At 38.4% G+C, this 18,080-nt stretch overlaps 1 protein-coding gene across 1 annotated transcript in view; it reads left to right on the plus strand.

The window, feature by feature from the left end:
• The window catches only part of CASTOR2 (cytosolic arginine sensor for mTORC1 subunit 2), a 240,720-nt gene extending 238,683 nt beyond the window's left edge, over positions 1-2,037 (plus strand). The window contains exon 9 of the mRNA XM_082247044.1: positions 1,063-2,037. Coding sequence (XP_082103170.1) covers positions 1,063-1,128 — 66 coding nt within the window. The 3' untranslated portion in view covers positions 1,129-2,037. The remainder of the gene's footprint in view (positions 1-1,062) is intronic.
• Positions 2,038-18,080: the final 16,043 nt, after the last annotated feature.

The following is an 18,080-nucleotide window of genomic DNA, read 5'->3' on the forward strand; positions in this document are numbered from 1 at the left end:
TGGTTCAGATGGTTTTAAGCATGTGTGGTGACAACCAGGCGAGGAGTACAAAGACAAGTGTGTCTTGCCTACAGTGAAGAGGACTCCAGTGGCAACCTGTGAAGCTCTGGTGAACTCCATGCCCAAGAGGGTTAGGACAGTGCTGGAAAATAATGGTGGCCACACAAAATATTGACACGTTGGGCCCAATTTGGACATTTTCACTTAGGAGTGTACTCGCTTTCTGTTGCCAGCAGTTTATACATTAATGGCTGTGTGTTGAGTTATTTTGAGGGGACAGCAAAGTTACACTGTTATACAAGCTGTACACTCACTACTTTACATTGTAGCAAAATGTCATTTCTTCAGTGTTGTCACATGAAAAGATATAATAAAATATTTACAAAAATGCGAGGGGTGTACTCACTTTTGTGAGATTCTGTATATATACACACACACACACACATACATTTGTGTGCAAATGTTTGTATATCCTGAGAGATCTTGTCTGATATTTAGTTAATTCTGTCAATGATGGTGATATTTATAGTTTTATGTCAGTGACTGTTTCTGCTTTTTCATGAAGGCTATATTGGTTAAAGTATTTCAAAATATATACATGAAAAAAGGCAGGAAAACAGAGTACAAGACACAAAAGGAACTGAAAGCACAGCAAAATACTAACAACAAAACATTTCTGCCCATGTCATCCTTACACTCTGCCAAACAGATACAGTGCACAATTAAACTGCTGAGGTTGCCATAGTGAAAATGACTGTGGGCCAAATTTTGGCATAAAGCACAAAACAAATTGAATCAACCAAAATTGTAGAATATATCCACTTAGGCTTTGCTGGTAAGATGAAGCAACAGGTTATTCATTTGTAGGTTGCATAGATATGACAATGCAAATAGTAATGGATTTAGCTGATGCCCTGTTTTGTGCACCAAAGCTGCTTGCAAAGCTTTTAGACTGGTCTTCTTTCCACTAAACAGAGGGTGGTGACCAGTATATTTGCTCTATATTCAACAATACATAATAACAGCAGATTTAATCTCCATATTCTGTTTCATCTTTTGCAGGTACCCGAAGAAAACATCAATGGTGTCATTAATGCGCTCCAAGTAAGCCAAGCGGAGAAGCGTTAGAAGTCTTCTGCCTTGTGGCTGTTTTTTTTTTTTTTCTGTGCAGTATTTCAAGACAAGCTGAATCTCAAGAGGTGCCATGAAGGACGAAAGACACTGAATTGGAGATGAATATGAGAATCTCCTGCGAGTTTTTTTGTTTTCTTTTATTCACATATGGTTTATCTTCTGTTTAGTTCCAAAGTGATCTGTACCCTTCCTGCTAACTTGGTATAGAACAAAAAAAAGAAAAAAAATGGAAAAAAGAAAAAAGTAAAAATTGTATTGCACTGTTGCAATTAGTTATTACTGAGATGCAGTGAAGCCTTGGCTGTAGATGTATGATCTGCACCTTATAGATGAGTGTGAAAGTTTCATTCAAAAATGTTGTGTAGAGGTTTGCAAGCCTAAAGAGGAATGAACACCACACAATGGTAAAGAATTATTGCACTGTATTCATCTATTCTTCTTGAAATGGTGTCAGACTTGCATAAAGATTGTATTACCATAACTAGTACTACATATTTAAATAGGTCTCTAGCTTCTTACCCTTGCCAGTTCCTGAGAGCAATAGTTTAAGGGCTGCTCCTGCCTGGACCATGGATTGAAAGTGATGATTGGAGGTGATTGTCATCAACTAATCTCACTGTAGTTTCCATGTAGAAATGAAAGAGGGAGTGTTGGCAGCTTTGTATAATTCTCTGCACCTTGACTCTGCTTTTACCCCCTTTTTATTTCTTTGCATGGTAAATTGTGCTGTTTTATTTTCTATATTTTTGTAGTGACTCTTTAGTATAAAAGAGCCTTCTGGAAGTTTTTAAATTGTGAGCCATGTCCATGCTTTTCATGCAAGCTACAATCCTCTCTTTAGCCTTGCTTTGAAAGCCGCCTCTAAGGCAAAACAAGTGCTTCATTGTTGGTAAAAAAAGAAAACCGTTGTTTTAGCAGTTCATGACAGTGATTTGTTAACTGATTTTTATTAATTGCTGACTGAAGAAGAAGAACATTTTGCATGTCGAGAGTTCTTTGTCCTAAGCCTACATTTTCACTGTTACACTACAAGCACTAGACTAACCCTTTATATACTGTCACCTTTATCTTTTGCAAACACCTGCCTTGAAGCTCTTGCACCTTGTAAGGAGAGATTTACTAAATAATAGTAAATGTGTATAAATTTATGGCAAATCACCAGATTCATGCTCTGTGCATGAATGGAATACATTTCCCAGATTAGTGTGATTTCCAGATTAAAGTGTACTGGTCACCTTTACCTACTTATTGGAGGCTCCAATGTATCTGAAAATTCACCCTACCAATTTGTTGTAGTGTGATTTCATTGGTTCCTAAGGAACTTATAGGCTGCATCCTCACAATTATTGGAAAGTCCATGTTGTGGAGGAGATTAGATCACATTAAATACAGTGTGGCCACAATTAAACTGAAAGTATTCAGGGTCGTGTATCTTACTGCAGGGATTGAGCAGAAAAGTTTGGGTAGCTAATTAGTATATGCAACAAATTGTGAATGGCCTTTGGTAGGGCTGGTGGACTATTGTGACAAGCTGTTAGTGTTTCTCAAAATAAACAGCCTGGAGCCTTTGCCTGGGTGGCATCTTGCCAGTCCTGAATTTTGTAATCCGCTATACTAAATCATTATCCATTCTGAAATGAACAGTGTTTGTTGCAGTAGGCTAGGAGCTTTTGCCAGGATCCACACCCAAACTGGTTGTTTCCTCAAATATAATGTTTACAAAGTATTTTCTGTTTTTGTTCAAGTTGAACTCCACGCTTAAACAAACACCACTAATTCTGGCAATTATGGATTTAATTAAAAAAAAAAAAAATAGGATTTTTAAATATAACTAGTCTAAGTACTTGAATTTGACTTCATATCAAACTTTTGCAAGCCTTTATACAGCAGCATTTAGACTGGGAAGGGTGGAACAGGGAGCCAGTCAGGTGTACTACAGTGTTCTGAGACGAAGATGACATCGGAAGATAGCAGAGGGATGAGCTCACCAGTCTACTGCTGCTTGGGGCAAGAAGGTGACCAAGCTTCATTGTTTACCCGCAGTAGAGAAAGGTCATGTCACAAGGCTTACTTTGCTGTCCGGCAAAACGTGTAGATCCTAGGATAGGTAAACATTAATGCAAATCTTTTGTCAGTTACAAATCTCCTATATATGTATTTCACAGTGTATTAAACATTTGTTTGGAATTTACCTTAAAATTTTCACCAGTTTTCCATGTGGTGCTCCTGTTCGATCATCACCCTGAATACGGTCAGTTTTATTCTGGCCATCTTGAATATGTGTGGCCTGCTACGCATGTATGCAATAACAGTTTGCACCAGTGTAAATCTTAAGTCTGAAAATGTATTTGCATTGTAAAATGTAATTTTGTGTCCTTGGACATCATGTTTAATCCCTAGTATCAATGAGGGGCAAGCTGTTCGGTCAGGGTTGGGTTTGCTTCTATTATGGTGTATAAATCATTTTTCTGCACTGGTCATAAATGATTGCTAATCCTGAGCAACTTAGCCCACCAAGAGCATAGAGTAAATTCAATTTTCATGCATCTATTTCTATACTGTAAGATCATATTGGACCTCATTTTTAGCATAAGCTGTTTAAACTTTTACAACTCATGTTTATAACATATCATGGCAAGTCCAGGTAAAGGTCCTCACTTCTAAATAGTAGTCTGCTGCTGAAGATTTCATATCCTATTTAGAGGAGTTTTGTTAGTAATGCTTGGGCCTTCTGTAACTGTATTTTGTTTGCATGTTTCAAGGCATACAGTATATCCAAAATTTTGCAGTAAATGGGCTAAAATACTGACAAGTCATTTCATTAGATATAAACTAAGCTAAAGCTAGGATAAAAACTCACTTCAAGTTGCCATGCTAACCATGTGAAAGTCCTTTAAAAAGTTTCCTCCCTAGCCCCACTAGCAGTCATAAAGGTAAATCTAAAATGTACATAAAAACTCACTTTTTAAGACACAAAAATGAAGAATACATTCAAGCATTTTTTTAAGAACTAATGCCTCTTGCACACTGCTGCTTGAAAACTCTGTGTTTTTACGCATACAGGCATTTTTGTTACTGATCTAAATGTAGCTCATTGTTTTTAATGTGCCTGTACACACACGTACATAAACATGTGCTGTATATAGATGAGTAGAACAAAAAATAATTCCTGAAATCGAAGTTGCTGGTCAGTATTTTGTGCTAATTTAAAAAGGTGAAAAAAAAGAGCTAGAATTTATTTTACTTGTGTACGTGCAAATACACATAAAATAAACTCAATAAATTTTGGCCAGGAATACTGATGTTCAAACATCAGGTACCGTAAGCAATTACCTTTCTGTATTGCAAAACAGTAATGACTATAACATATATTCCCTGTACTACAATTTTTACAAAAAATTAACATTTTGATTGCTCTCCTCTACAAGATGCGGGGAGGTATAAACACAGATTGTGGGCTGTGCAAAACAGACAAATTGTAGTAGCTGTGGAAAATGCTTGGCTCTTTTTTTTTTCTCTGTTATCAGTAATGTACTTAATAGTATGACCTCTGAGGCCCTAGAGAAACAGCAGTAACTATAATTTACTATACTCCATGCAAAAAAGGATTTTCAACATTATGATACTTTGAGCCCTTCCCATAACAGCAGTGCCGCCACAATGTTTACTCTGCCATTTATGAGTCATTCATAAAATGTAGGGTGTATTGTGGAGTCCTCTGTGTTTTCCGGATTGCAATCTGCATAAAAGCAGAGAACATTCCATAGTGGAAAAAGAGCTTGGTCATATGGTTTTGACAGGACATGGGCAGACTCTCCTCCTTCTCATGACACACTTTTTTTTTTTTACATGCATTTTAATATCCCAAAGCAAATGCCCTCTCATAGGTGGCTTATTTATAAAGCACACAGCAATGCCAGTTTTTTTTTTCTTTTTTAGGTACATAAGGCTGGCTATACACTAGCCGAAAAAATCGTTCAAAAATCTGTCATTTGGTCAGATTGTTCGTTTTTTGCCCAATTAATGGGCACAAATAGAAAATCTGTTTTAACTTTTCAGAGCTGAAAAATCGAAGGAAGAGTTTGTAAAATGATGCTGAACGAAAAATAAATCGAAAGGTTAATGTGTTTCTTGCACAAACTATTTGCATTAGGTATATGTGACAAAACGAACTAAAAACGTATTCATTTATGTCCATTGAATGATTTATCAATCAAAATTCAGTCATTACATGATGGCAAAATTGTTTGCTCTCACAGCCACGTGTTCGTTATTTGAAAACGAGTTTGAACGATTTTTCGGCTAGTGCATGGCCAGTATAAGACTGCTGCTTTTTAAATGGGCCTCAAGGTTTTACCCCGCCAGAAAAATAACTTAAAGCTTTTTTATTTTGTAGAGATAGTCCTCGCAGCTAATAGTTTCCTCTATTTTTTTTACAAAGGATTCCTTGTTGGTCTCATTTTTCACATTATAATTTGCTGGGGATTTTAGGGGAAATCCTGAAAACCTGAACACGTGTTATTAAATGCTAACATTAATGGTTTTAAAGCAGTGGAGAGCTTGCTTGCACAAGAGAATCAAGCCTAAAAGTGCTGCCCCTCCTCCTAAAAATGTCTGTAATTATGATCCTTTTGCTTCAGTACTTTGAGTTCCTGAACTTGAACAGGTATGCAGATAAGGAGTTTAGACTTAATCCCCATGTAATAATTTGTGAATTTTGCAAAGGCAACCCCCCAAATCTCATGATAGGTTTATCTTAATGTGTTTTGTTATTTTGAAACAGAGGAGGCATCAACAACATTTATGCAAAGGCCAATATTTCACTAGATTCAAAATGGCTGCTTTTTTGTAGTCAGATGACAGCCTAGCTTAGCAACTGCCCTTATCTTCCACTAGGTCCTAATAGATTAAAAGCTATGGATAATTAATAGGCATGGTTAGGGTGATAGACCCATGCATTAGGCCAATTGGATGATATAGCCATTTTCTATTCACATGTAGATTTCATTTTAAACAAACATTTGTTGGAGTGATGGAGCATGTTTTAAAGTAACACATTTACATTCGGTTGTGAAACATTGTGATATGCACACAGCATTTTATCATTGCATATGTTCTTGAATTGCCAAAGACTTGCTCATAGAAAAGTTGCATAGGTTTTTTTTTTTTTTTGCGGAGGAATTACTATTAAAATCTTTACACCAGCAAGTAGTGTAATCTTGTTGCTGCCTTGAAGGACCACAAAATAATGGATTACTTGAATCTTGCAGCAACTCTTCTGAGCCTTAAAGGATTGACAAATTTGAAAAATTGTTATTTTTGTATACATTGCACTCAGGCCATTTGTCAAACAGAATGTGTGGTGTGTGCTTTTTACCTTAACATTATTATTATTTTTTTTTTTTTAATTTATTTCCCATGAGAGGCTGGCCATCAATTTAAAAACCTTTTTCACCTTCACACCAGCAAAGTAGAGTTAAAAATTTGGCCATAGTTTCCATTTGTTTAGTATAGTACATATTAGCAATTTTAAGTGAGTAAGTATCCTAAGGATTTTGTATACACAGTGCATGTATAAAAATACAGATTGGATAAGTGAATCCTTGAATAGATGGCATTGTGATGGAGGTGTATGTGACTTAAATAATGTGTTCAGGTGATATAAGCACTTGCCCTATTATAGTTATTCAATCTCTCATTTTCTGAATTCAATTCACAGATTATAATCCATGCAATAAATGATGACACCACAGTGAATACTATATCATCCCTTTGACGTTTTAGTGCAATGTTTCCCAAACCTGTCATGTTGCATCAACAGTTCCTGTTTTTTTTGGATGTCCCCACAGTAAACTAAAACACAACAGATGAAAAACAAATTATTTCATCTATACATATGTTTGGTTATCTGTGAAATGCATGTTGGTGGGATCGGAGTACAGGCTTCCGAAACATTGTTTTAGTGGATAGCTTGCAAGAAAGCACCGTTATGTGATAAATTATGTATTGCCACTTGGGTTTCACTTTGGTGTTCCTTAATATATCTGCACCAAAATATCTGCAAGCAAACCTGCATCTGGAACAAGAAAAATCCTAAACTCAGTGCAGTGTAAGAGGTGTACCATAAGGCACCCTATTGTATTTTTGTAACCGAAATCCCATTACCTGTGCTGCCAGAGTTTTCTGCAAATACTTTCACCTGCTGGAAACAGAGAAAAAAAAAAAACAATCTTCCTCCATCCCCTAGTGACATGTTCAATGACATTTATGGAGGTAGTGCTTAAGCCTATACAAAAAAATACACATTAGAAAGTTGGTATTTGTATAGGAAATGTTGCCGGCTGGGGAATTTCTACTACAAAAGGTATGGTCAGTCACTTTATGACACCTCTTACCCAGAGCAGTGTTTATTATCAGTGCTTCTGATCGGGTCTCCTTTGTTTGAGAAATTATAGTTTACAGTATTGTCGAAAAAACATGCATCACTTGTTTTTAGCAGTGAAAATAACCCTGTTTTGGATGGGTTGAGTGTAAGGGTTAAGATGGTGTAAGTTGAAGCTGTCCACCTTGGGCAAGTTAAGAATAGGGATTTAGATGTGAATTGTATAAGGATTTAGTGCAATTGGGAGCCCTTTCCTCTCTGTAGGAAGCATCTACACTACATATTTTTGGTCTTAATATTAAAATGAGAAAAAACAATATTCAAAGTCCTGCAACATTCAAGTCACATTATGGACTTGACTGCCTAAACTACTAAAGCTAATGAGATGCATAATTAACTTTTTTCATTTCTCTGCTTAAGTTGGATAAAGCTGGCCATAGATCAATAAAAAAAAAAAAAGCAAATGGAATTCTCCAACCATGCAGTCGAAGTAGATAGAGGAATTCTCCCCACTGAGGCATTGTATTGACAGCAGGGACTCTCCGCTGTCAGAATACACGGATTAGGAGCTGCAGTTGGCGATTGAGAAACATTTTCCAGCTTTCCCATTCGACAAAAGTCTATCGGGTGCGGGCACACATGAATCAAAATTTATCCAGTCTCTACTGAAGCAGCCGAATTTCAGTAAATCTATGGCCAGCCGAACTCATCCACTTAAGTCCCGTCAAGCTAATGTTATTACACTCTGGTCCTCTTACTAGTCTTTATACAATATATATTGTACATATTTTGGAACGTTATTCACTGAACTCTTTTGTACTTGTTGAATAGATAATGCTGAGATCTAAGTGCTGTATCCCATTTCAGGCAATCAGAAGTCACTCTGCTAAAGATAGATTAGTACTAGTTTGTTTCTGATTCATTTGCAATAGGTACTGCACATTGTTCCTTGCACTGTTTTGTTTAATAAGCACTGCTGTCTGGCTTCTTCACTTGTGTGAAAAAGTTGTGCAGGTTTCATGCAACATGGAAATTGTAAAAAAAAAAAAAAAAACTTTGCTGGTTTGGAATCTATCATGGAAACCCTTCCATCTTTCATAACTTCAGCCACACTTGGGCTGCATTTATACTATTGTAGTAAAATACAACTCATTTGTATATATGCAGTGTGCTGCTAGCTATTCATTGTAAATGACACCCAACGCATATACAATAATTTAAAATCCACCTGCGGTATAGCGCACAATAATGCACAGATATGAGAACTCTCTGTGTTGCAGTGTGCTGCTTTTGGCAAAAATAGCGTAGGTTTGTTTTTCATTTATTGAGGTGTCAGCACATTTAGGATGAATAGGTTGCCTTAATGTAGGCATTTGTAATTGGACCATAATGTTTTCTATGCTCAGTTTTGCTTATTCAATAAGGAAGTGCCTAGTTCCATCAACAATATGAAATACCAGATCCCAAGAAAAACAAGACAAATTCTAATTGGTTGCTATATGTAACTACACCATGATGCACATATTCATTGCCCTTTTTTAAAGCGGAGTTCCGGCCTATTTTGCAACTTTAGTGATTCCTGGAGGGCTCGCTATGCTGATCAACAATTGGGCATTTTCAATTTTTTTCGAGGGTCCCTTACTTGTTTTTTAGGGCATTTTTGATTGTACTTCCTCCTTCTCCCCCTCTGTGGCCAAGGCCACGACATCACTTCCGCCTTTGCATTGCATCCTGGGAGCTGTTTGTCATCACTCCCAGGAGGCTGTAATCAGGAAGAACTCCCAAAACACTCCCTGGAATCAGGAAGAAGGACACAGCAGATTACACTGCAGCTTCAGATGCCCACATCCAAGATGGCCGCGCCCAGACAGCATTTTTAAAAGTAAGATTTTGACTAAAATCCAATACTGTACACCTTGTAAGTATGAGAATAGCGGTTCTGTAAAGGGCGATGGATTAGTATTATGGGGGTATTTTTAGTTAAAAATGGTATTTGAGACCGGAACTCCGCTTTAATTAAATAAAAAACGAAGTGAATTGTTATATTATCTGCTAACCCTCCCATAGGGTCTAAGGTTTTTTTTTTTCTTAGCAGTTTAATTTAAATTTGAACCTATGTAGACATTGTTCCTAATTACAATACTGAGACCCAGTATATATAGTTGTGAATTGTTCTAAGCTGTAAGGTCAATATATCGTGTTTTCATGTTAGGTGCCCTAGACGATAAGGATGCATTTCACCATATGTGCTTGAAAAAGGATACATGTTGTATTGATTTGCAATTTTTCTAACGCACCTCATTGCAACGTGTTGGTGTAAACAGGTGCTACTGGTGTGAATAAGTTCTAATTACCAGTCAGATGTTAAGAAAATATCACGTTATCTTTCTGCAGTAACCAAATTAATTTACTAGGATCCAAAACACACTTGAATATCTTTGCTGTAACTGGGAAAACTGCAGTGTTTTGTCTGAAAATACCTTATCCATCTGACTTGGCCTCAAACAACTGAACTGTCACTGAAACAGATGACTATTTAATATCTCTACAGGCTCCTTTACTTATCGTAGGCTATTTTCTATTAAATTGCGAGAAGTATAAAAGATGATTCCCAGCAAGTGATAGAAAGGAGAAGTTGAGGTTTCCCACAGCTACCAGATTTCTATATTTGTCTAGCAAATGTTAAAGCTGTGAGAGCCATCCAAAAAGTTGAAAAATATGCAGTAAAGAACTTCAATTCTTAGGTACTTCTAACAACCCATATCAGATCAGATATAATTAGCCACACCAAATTTGCTCTTGCAGTAAATTATTCGATATGTTCTAGGCTAAAGATTGCTGTCACTTCTTGTTTTTATAATTGAAACCCTAAATTTCCAGTAGGTTGGCAATACATGGGAATACTAGGTGATGGTAAAAGGATTGGTTTCTTTTAAAACATGGTGCCACTGGCAAAACATGCTGTAGAGTTTATAGTAATGAAAGCTCAATTTATTGTTACAGTTTACACCCTTGTGGCCACCGAACAGTATTTGTTAAATTGGCCCTCTTGATCTCTCATACAGGAGCTTCTTGAGTTCGAATCTATTGTCATTCAAATGTCAACTGATGTTTACTATTCTAGGCTGTCTACATATTTCTTGCAATTCAATAGGTTTTACATCCTATGAATATCAAAAATAAACACATCACAGTGGTTTTAAACACGGAGGAAAAAATGGACATTGTTCCATTTGACTTATTTTAATTGTGTCTGCACTACTATAATAATTAGTACTACATTTTTCTGCAATACATTCATTTTAAGACAAAGATATTACTATTGTCAGAAAACTGTCACACTTTAAAGCCTGGTACACACTATCTGTTTTTTTTTATTTTTTGTTCAACCCAGCAGGCTGAATGAAATAAAAACAAGTGCTCTGGAGGAGCCGCTGTACTAATAATCAGATGTTAGTACAGTTATCTCCCCTACTAAGCTATTGTGTTCTGACAGAGGGGTGCCCCCCCCCCCCCGTACAGAAAATACCGGTCAGCGATCTCCGCTATTGGCCAAAAGAGCTGATCAGTTACTGATCGGCATACCTTTTTCAGTCATGCCCCTTCGACAGACTGCTGGCTTTTGTCGGACCAGCTGCCATTCACACAGGCCGAATGTAGATGGGTTTCTATTGAATCAGCTGATGCCACCCCATATTCGGCCCGTGTGTACGGCCCTTAAGAGTTGGTGCTAACAATCATATAGTAATAAGTACTGATCTTAGTTGAGGAAGAAACCCAGCAGGTACACAGTGATGAAGTTGGTTCTGTGAACTCATGAGAGTCTATCAGATCACAAGGAACACATGGCATTACTGATAACTTAGACAGCTGTGTAAGTGATGGGCTCTATATAAAGAGTAGAAACAAACAAAACTGACATTTCCGTTTTGAGTAGATTCTAGCAGGCTGAGTGACAACACAACTTATACCATCTTCTGGAAGATCTCTACATTTAGATGACATGATTGGTACCAAAATCAGCCTACAAGAATGACTTTTATGAGTGGGTCTCACTCTGCCTTGCTGGTGCCAAAAAAAAAAAAAATTTGGAAGAATATACCCTCTTCTGGTGAACTGGAAGGTAGTGAAGCAGGGGATAAGAAGCCAGTGGACAGTTTGGCTCACCAAAATCCACAAAATTAAATGACAGTTTTCGATTGTCCGGCCCTGAACAGTAGCTTGAAGGATTGCATATTCCAATAATACAAAATGTCAAGGATAATCATAGGGTTGTAAAATGCAGTTTTGCCCCCCGCCCCCCCCCCCCCCCCAAAAAAAAAAAAAGACAGGCAATATTAAAACCTTCGTGTAAGTTGGGTGTTAATTCCGAATTCTTTCTATTTGTACATTTTCCAGATAATTTTCACACTCCATGTCAAATGGTTACCTTTAAAAACATTACTTTGGTGTTAATTTGCACAAGGCACAAGTCATCCAAAGAAAAGAAGTATTACTTTTATAATAAAAGAAAAGTGAGTCTTTTCTCATTATTTTGCTCATTCTCTTAGTATCAGTGCCTTTCTCATACCTGTATTTTGAAATTGTGTTTTTTTATTGATGATTATACCCTTGGACTTAGTCTCATTGTGTAGGATTTGTGAATGAATAGATAAAAACTATTTTACTTTGTTTGAAAGACCATATTTTTGTGTCCTGTTGTTTTTGTTTTTACACCATTCAGTATCACTCATACATATACTACTTCTCATAGGCTCAATTCGCAAAGCATTGCTAGAATCTTTTCAGCCATGTGACTGTGGAATTTTTAAATCCTATTGGACTCTGCTGATAACTCCCACTATTATGAAAACTAGAATGTTTATCCTGGTATGTTAGCTTTGTTAAGTGATCCCCATATGTATAATATCAAGTCTAAAAGCTGAAATCATTGGATGCCTTAATTTCTAGTTAGGAAGAAATAGCCTTTCATTATTCACTAGAATTGTAGAAAACCTGTACTGAGAAAATTGAGTAATGCTGGCCCATAGATGGAGTGATTTTCCTGCACCTGAAAGAAAATAGCTGGATTCCCCTACCAACATAGACAGTATTTATGCGGGGAACCCCTCATGCAGAGCCATTGTGCTCTCCTGGTAGAAGAAGCTGTCCCTGCCGCCAGAACACAATGATTATTGGTACAGCTGCTAACAATCACATGTAAAATCTGACAGACTGGTTATACCCAAGCTGATCGATCAATCAACTTGGGTACATTCAGCCTGCCCATGCATAGTTCAAATCTTGGCCAGTTCATGCTGAGCCGGCCAAGATTCAAGCCGTATATATACGTGATCCTCCACTTCCGCCTGCAGGGGGTGCACTCAGGCCACTTCGACTTGATAATGCACAGCAGAAGCCGATCTGCAGGTGCCCGGCACCCACCGATCATCGTGCGGAGACTCAGAAAGGAGCTCTGCCTATGTAAACAAGGCAGATCTTTGTTCTGACGTGGGGGAGGGATAGATTCTGTGTTTTGGAGGGAGTCAAATCGATCCCTTTCCCTAGTAAAAGCAGCACACTGGTACAAGCATAGTAAACACAAACACTGGCTAGGCATCCATTTAACTCTTTGATCACCCTAGATGGTTTAGCCTCTTCCCAGACAGCATCATTAGTACAGTGACATTGCATATGTTTAGCACTGATCACTGAATAAGTGTCACTGGTTCCCACTAACTAGCCATTGCTAGTATAAAAATAAATAAAAAATCCAGTATATATATCTCATAATTTGTAGACGTTATAACGTTTGCGTAAACCAATCAATCTGCACTTTTTTGGGAATTTTATACCAAAAACATGTAGCAGAATACATATTGGCCTAAAATGAAGAAATCATGTTTTTCTTTCAATTCTTTTATTGGATATGTTTCATTGCAGAAAGAAAAAATATATATATTTTTTTTAAAAATCTTTTTTTTTTTTTTGTTTGTAGCGCAAAAAAATAAATTGCAAAGGTGATCAAATACCACCAAAAGAAGGCTCTATTTGTGTGAGTGTACAAATGAAGGGGGTAAATCTTCCGGAGATCAAGTGGTTATTATAGCAACAAACAAAGGAAAGAGCAAGCATTTAAAATTTCAAAAGTCATAGGGGAAAATTTTGAAAACAAATGCACTAGACTGTTTACACTACACACATATTTAGTACATGCCATGGTGCTTAATAGTACACGAATAGCAATAGCTAAATATAAGCTTTACATTGAGCCAAAAACAGTAGAGTGCATATTAAAGGTAAGTCAAAAATGAAATTTTCCCTATTAATAGTATGTTAAATATCTTTATATTTGATAATATTCATTTTCTGGCTAGCTGCTTGTTTAGCTTAGAAAGTCTTATCTAAGCTAGACAAACTTCTTCCTGTTCTTCACTGACAACACTATCTCCCTTTATGTGAATTTGCTAAGCCTTCTTTCACTTCCTGAAAAGGTTATCGGTCTTTCTTAGACAGGCATGCCTAGACCTGCCTAGCCCCACCCCCATCCCTCCTATCCTTCACCATGATATCCTCCTGTCTTCATAGTCTTGTTTAGGCTAGCAGCTTCTCCTGGGAGAGAGAGGAAGAGAGTGATGGGGTCACGTGACTGGAGCAATTTATGAAAGAGATAAGGTTCAAACGAACATTTGTGAAAGTTTAGAAGGATACAAAACCATTTCTATTGCTCATTACATGTGAGCAATGAGTTTTAGGCTCCATTTCCACTAGTGTGACTTGTCATGCGACTTTGAACATTTGGAAATTAATGGGCATGACAAGTCACAGCCCATTAATTTCAATGGCACCCATTCCCATCTATGCCACTTTGAAAATCAGCCACTTTGAAAAGGTACCTGCACTATTTTGATGCGACTTTGATCCAGAGAGTGTAAAGCTGTATCAAAGCTGCACTCAAAATTGCACAACTTAACCACTTTACGTCTGCCTGCAGTAATATTACTGCAGCAGAGTGGCTCGTTATAGTACTACGTCGTCAGACACTCCCCTTTCTCGGCGGCGCTCCCGCTGTTTTCAGTCACAGCGGGAGTCGGGCCAGGGGAGGAGCAGCGGCGATCGCCGCCGCTCTTCCCCGATCGCCGGGGATCTAGTGTGGAGATCCGCCCGCTTGTGTAAACACAAGCGGGCGGATCTCCTAAGTGACAGGCAGGGTCAGATTGCAGGGTTCAGCATAGTTGAACCCTTGATCTGTCCTTGTGTCGCACAGTCACCTCCCCCCACACACGTCAGTAAGCACCAGGCATACATTAACCCCTCCCTCTCCAATAAAATTAACCCCTTCCCTGCCAGTGTAATTTTTACAGTAACAGTGCATATGTATAGCACTGATTACTGCAGTAATGTCACTGGTACCCCCAAAAGTGTCAAAAATGTCAGTCAAAGGTCCAATCCGTCCGCCGCAATGTCGCAGTCCCGCATAACAAATCGCAGATCGCCGCCATTACGCGTTAAAAAAAAACACCAAAAATGACAGAAATCTTTCCCTTTGTTAGTAAACGCAATAACTTTTGCGCAAACCAATCAAAATACGCTTATTGTGATTTTTTTTACCAAACATAGGTAGCAGAAAACAAATTGGCCAAAACTTTTAAAAAAATTTTGATTTTTACATCTTTTTTGGGGAGAATTTCATATAAAAAAATGTGAAAAATGTTGTTTTTTTCAAAATTTACGCTCCTTTTTGTGTTTATAGAGCAAAAAGTAAAAATCGCACAGGTGATCAAATACCACCAAAAGAAAGCTCTGTTTGTGGGAAAAAAAGGACATAAATTTCGTTTGGGTATGGCGTCGCACGACCGCGCAATTGTCAGTTAAAGTTGCACAGCGCCGAATCGCTAAAAGTGGCCTGGACGTAAGAGCAAAATCCTCCGGTGGTAAAGTGGTTAAGAGTCGCACTAGTGGAAACGTAGCCACAAGGCGAGAGTGTGACTTTGAGTGCTGCTTTGATCCAACTTTACAACCTCTGGATCAAAATTGCATCAAAAGCTGCATCAAAGTAGTGCAGGTAACTTCAAGGTCACTGATTTTCAAAGTCACATAGATGGGAATGGATGCTAGTGAAATCAATGGGCCGTGACTTGTCATGCGACTTTGTGTGTCCAAAGTTGCATGGCAAGTCACACTAGTGGAAACGGAGCTTTAGACTTTAATCCAACTTTACACTTTCTGGATGAAAGTTGCATCAAAAGTTGCATCAAGGTAGTGCAGGTACCTTTTCAAAGTCGCATAGATGGGACAGATGCCATTGAAACCAATGACATGGTTGTCACATGACAAGTCACACTGGTGGAAATGGGGCTTTAGTCTACGTTTCCACTATTACGATTTAGAGTGCGACTTTTATCAAACATTACACTTTCGGGATCAAAGTCGCATCAAAAGTTGGATCAAAGTAGTGTCCGGTTTTCTTCCACTATGGTAGCTTTCATTCAAAGCCCAACACAGCTATACTGTATATACTACATGTATACACTGTGTACTTCGTGGATGGATCTTTTTTATTTCTTCCTTTTCTCATGAATTAGGACGTACAATGCATCCTTACTGAGTGATGAGAGAACACTGGGCGGGAACCTATGATCAGCTCCCCCCATTCTGTATACGCCCACTGACTACACAGGAACAGTGCCCCTCCCTGGAAGTGATGTCACTAGCTTTCAGTAACCACACCCACTTGCTGCTCATGGACTCAGCAGGAAGAGGAATTGAAGTCATGTGACAACACTGAAAACTGTAAAATAAAGGGAGAAAAACTTTTTTTCTTTTTTGTCATTTTGACACATAAGGCTGAACTCAGCTCACATTAATGATTGCAGGGGAGAATTAAAGGTATTAAGGCTGGACTTCCGCTTTAAATTATTCACCCTATGTAAAGATCCCTCTCTAAAAACTTTGAGGAGTACCTTTATTGCACACCAGGATCTGGCATAATAAAACATTTCAAATCTAAAACTGCAATATATTAATTGTGGGGCAGAAAAAAAACACTTGCCGCGCCTAAGCACCTGAGTTATTATGCCGCCCAATTAAACTAATTAAAACCTAAGCGCTTGATGTGCATAAATGCATATCAAAATTTTACAAGTGTCAAGCATTTTTTACTGCCAAAACTCTGGCAGGAGGAAAGGAGTCTAGGAAAGTTAGCAAAGCATCCTGTGTGCGTGAGGCTTTAGGCTCCGTTCACATATTGGCGTCTCGTATCGCGGGCAATATTTCTGTGATTCTGCTTGCGATCTCAAATTGCGGGAGGCCCGTGCGATTCTTGTCACTTCCAATGGCACCTCAAACGTGGTGCGATTTTGCCACGATTGTTGCTTGACTAATCGCGGTAAAATTGCAGAAACAGAATCGCGGGAGGTCTGTTGCCGAAAAGAAGTACAAGAACTTCTTTTGGGTGACAGGCATCCCGCAATTCTGTTTGCGACAATCGCTGCAAAATCACACCCCGTTTGGGGTGCCATTGGAAGTGACGGGAATCGCATTGGCCGTCCCACGATTCCGGACACCAATATGTGAACTGAGCCTAAGAGTGCAGTGGAGCTTTTGACAACAGAAACATATTTTAGGGCCAGTTCACATTCTGCATTTCCCGCACCACATTCAAAACACATTGCAGTTGCAATCTGCAGCGAGTGTCAATATTCGGTAATTAATACCCCAAGCACAGGTCTCAAATGCAATGCGTTTGCCTGCACCAGATCACATGCATTGAGTTTCCAAAAGTAGTGCATGCACTGCTTTTGGTGCAGTGTGACTTCAGCCCATTCATTTTGATATTGCACCGCGCAGAACTGCGTGTAAATCACACAGAAACGCACAGCGTACTCCTGTGCAGTTCCTGGTGTGAACCAGCCCTAACTACTTCCAGCCCAAGCTATAGTCAAAAAGCTGGCTACAATACAGGCTTCCAGTTCTGGGAGGGCATCCATGGACGTCCTCCTACAACCCTGTCTCCTGTGCGCATTCAGCATGCTCTGTGTCCTTTGGACACAGCTGATCGCACTAAAGGGCCAATCAAAGAGGCCCTTTACCATGTGTCCAATCACAGCTGATCACATGTAAACAGACTCGCCGGTTTTTGGAAGTCCTTTCCCCATAACCAGCATGCCTGTCCACACACTGTTTACTCTGATCTTCAGTGTAGAAGAAAAATTGCCGTACTTATTTACTAAATTTTATAACTGAAACTTAAGAAAACCATTTTTATTTTTATTTTTTTTTTAATTGTTTAGCAAAAAGAAATAAAGAATCCAGTGTTGAATAAATACCACCAAAAGAAAGCCCTGTCTCAGGAAAATTATAAAAATTTCATATGGGTACAGTGTAGCATGACCGCGCAATTGTCCTTCAAAGTGTGACAACACTGAAAGCTGAAAATTGGCCTGGGCACCGTGGGCAGGAAGTGGGAGAAAGTACCCAGTACTGAAGTGGTTAAAGTACTATTTTTTCTTAAGCATCCTTGAAAGTAAATTCTAATACCTGACTTAAAATATCTGTTTTTGTTGCAACAATTTTGTAATAACGG

This window comes from Pelophylax lessonae (assembly GCF_965119305.1).
Source record: "Pelophylax lessonae genome assembly, chromosome: 2".
In the NCBI taxonomy this organism is placed as follows: domain Eukaryota; kingdom Metazoa; phylum Chordata; class Amphibia; order Anura; family Ranidae; genus Pelophylax; species Pelophylax lessonae.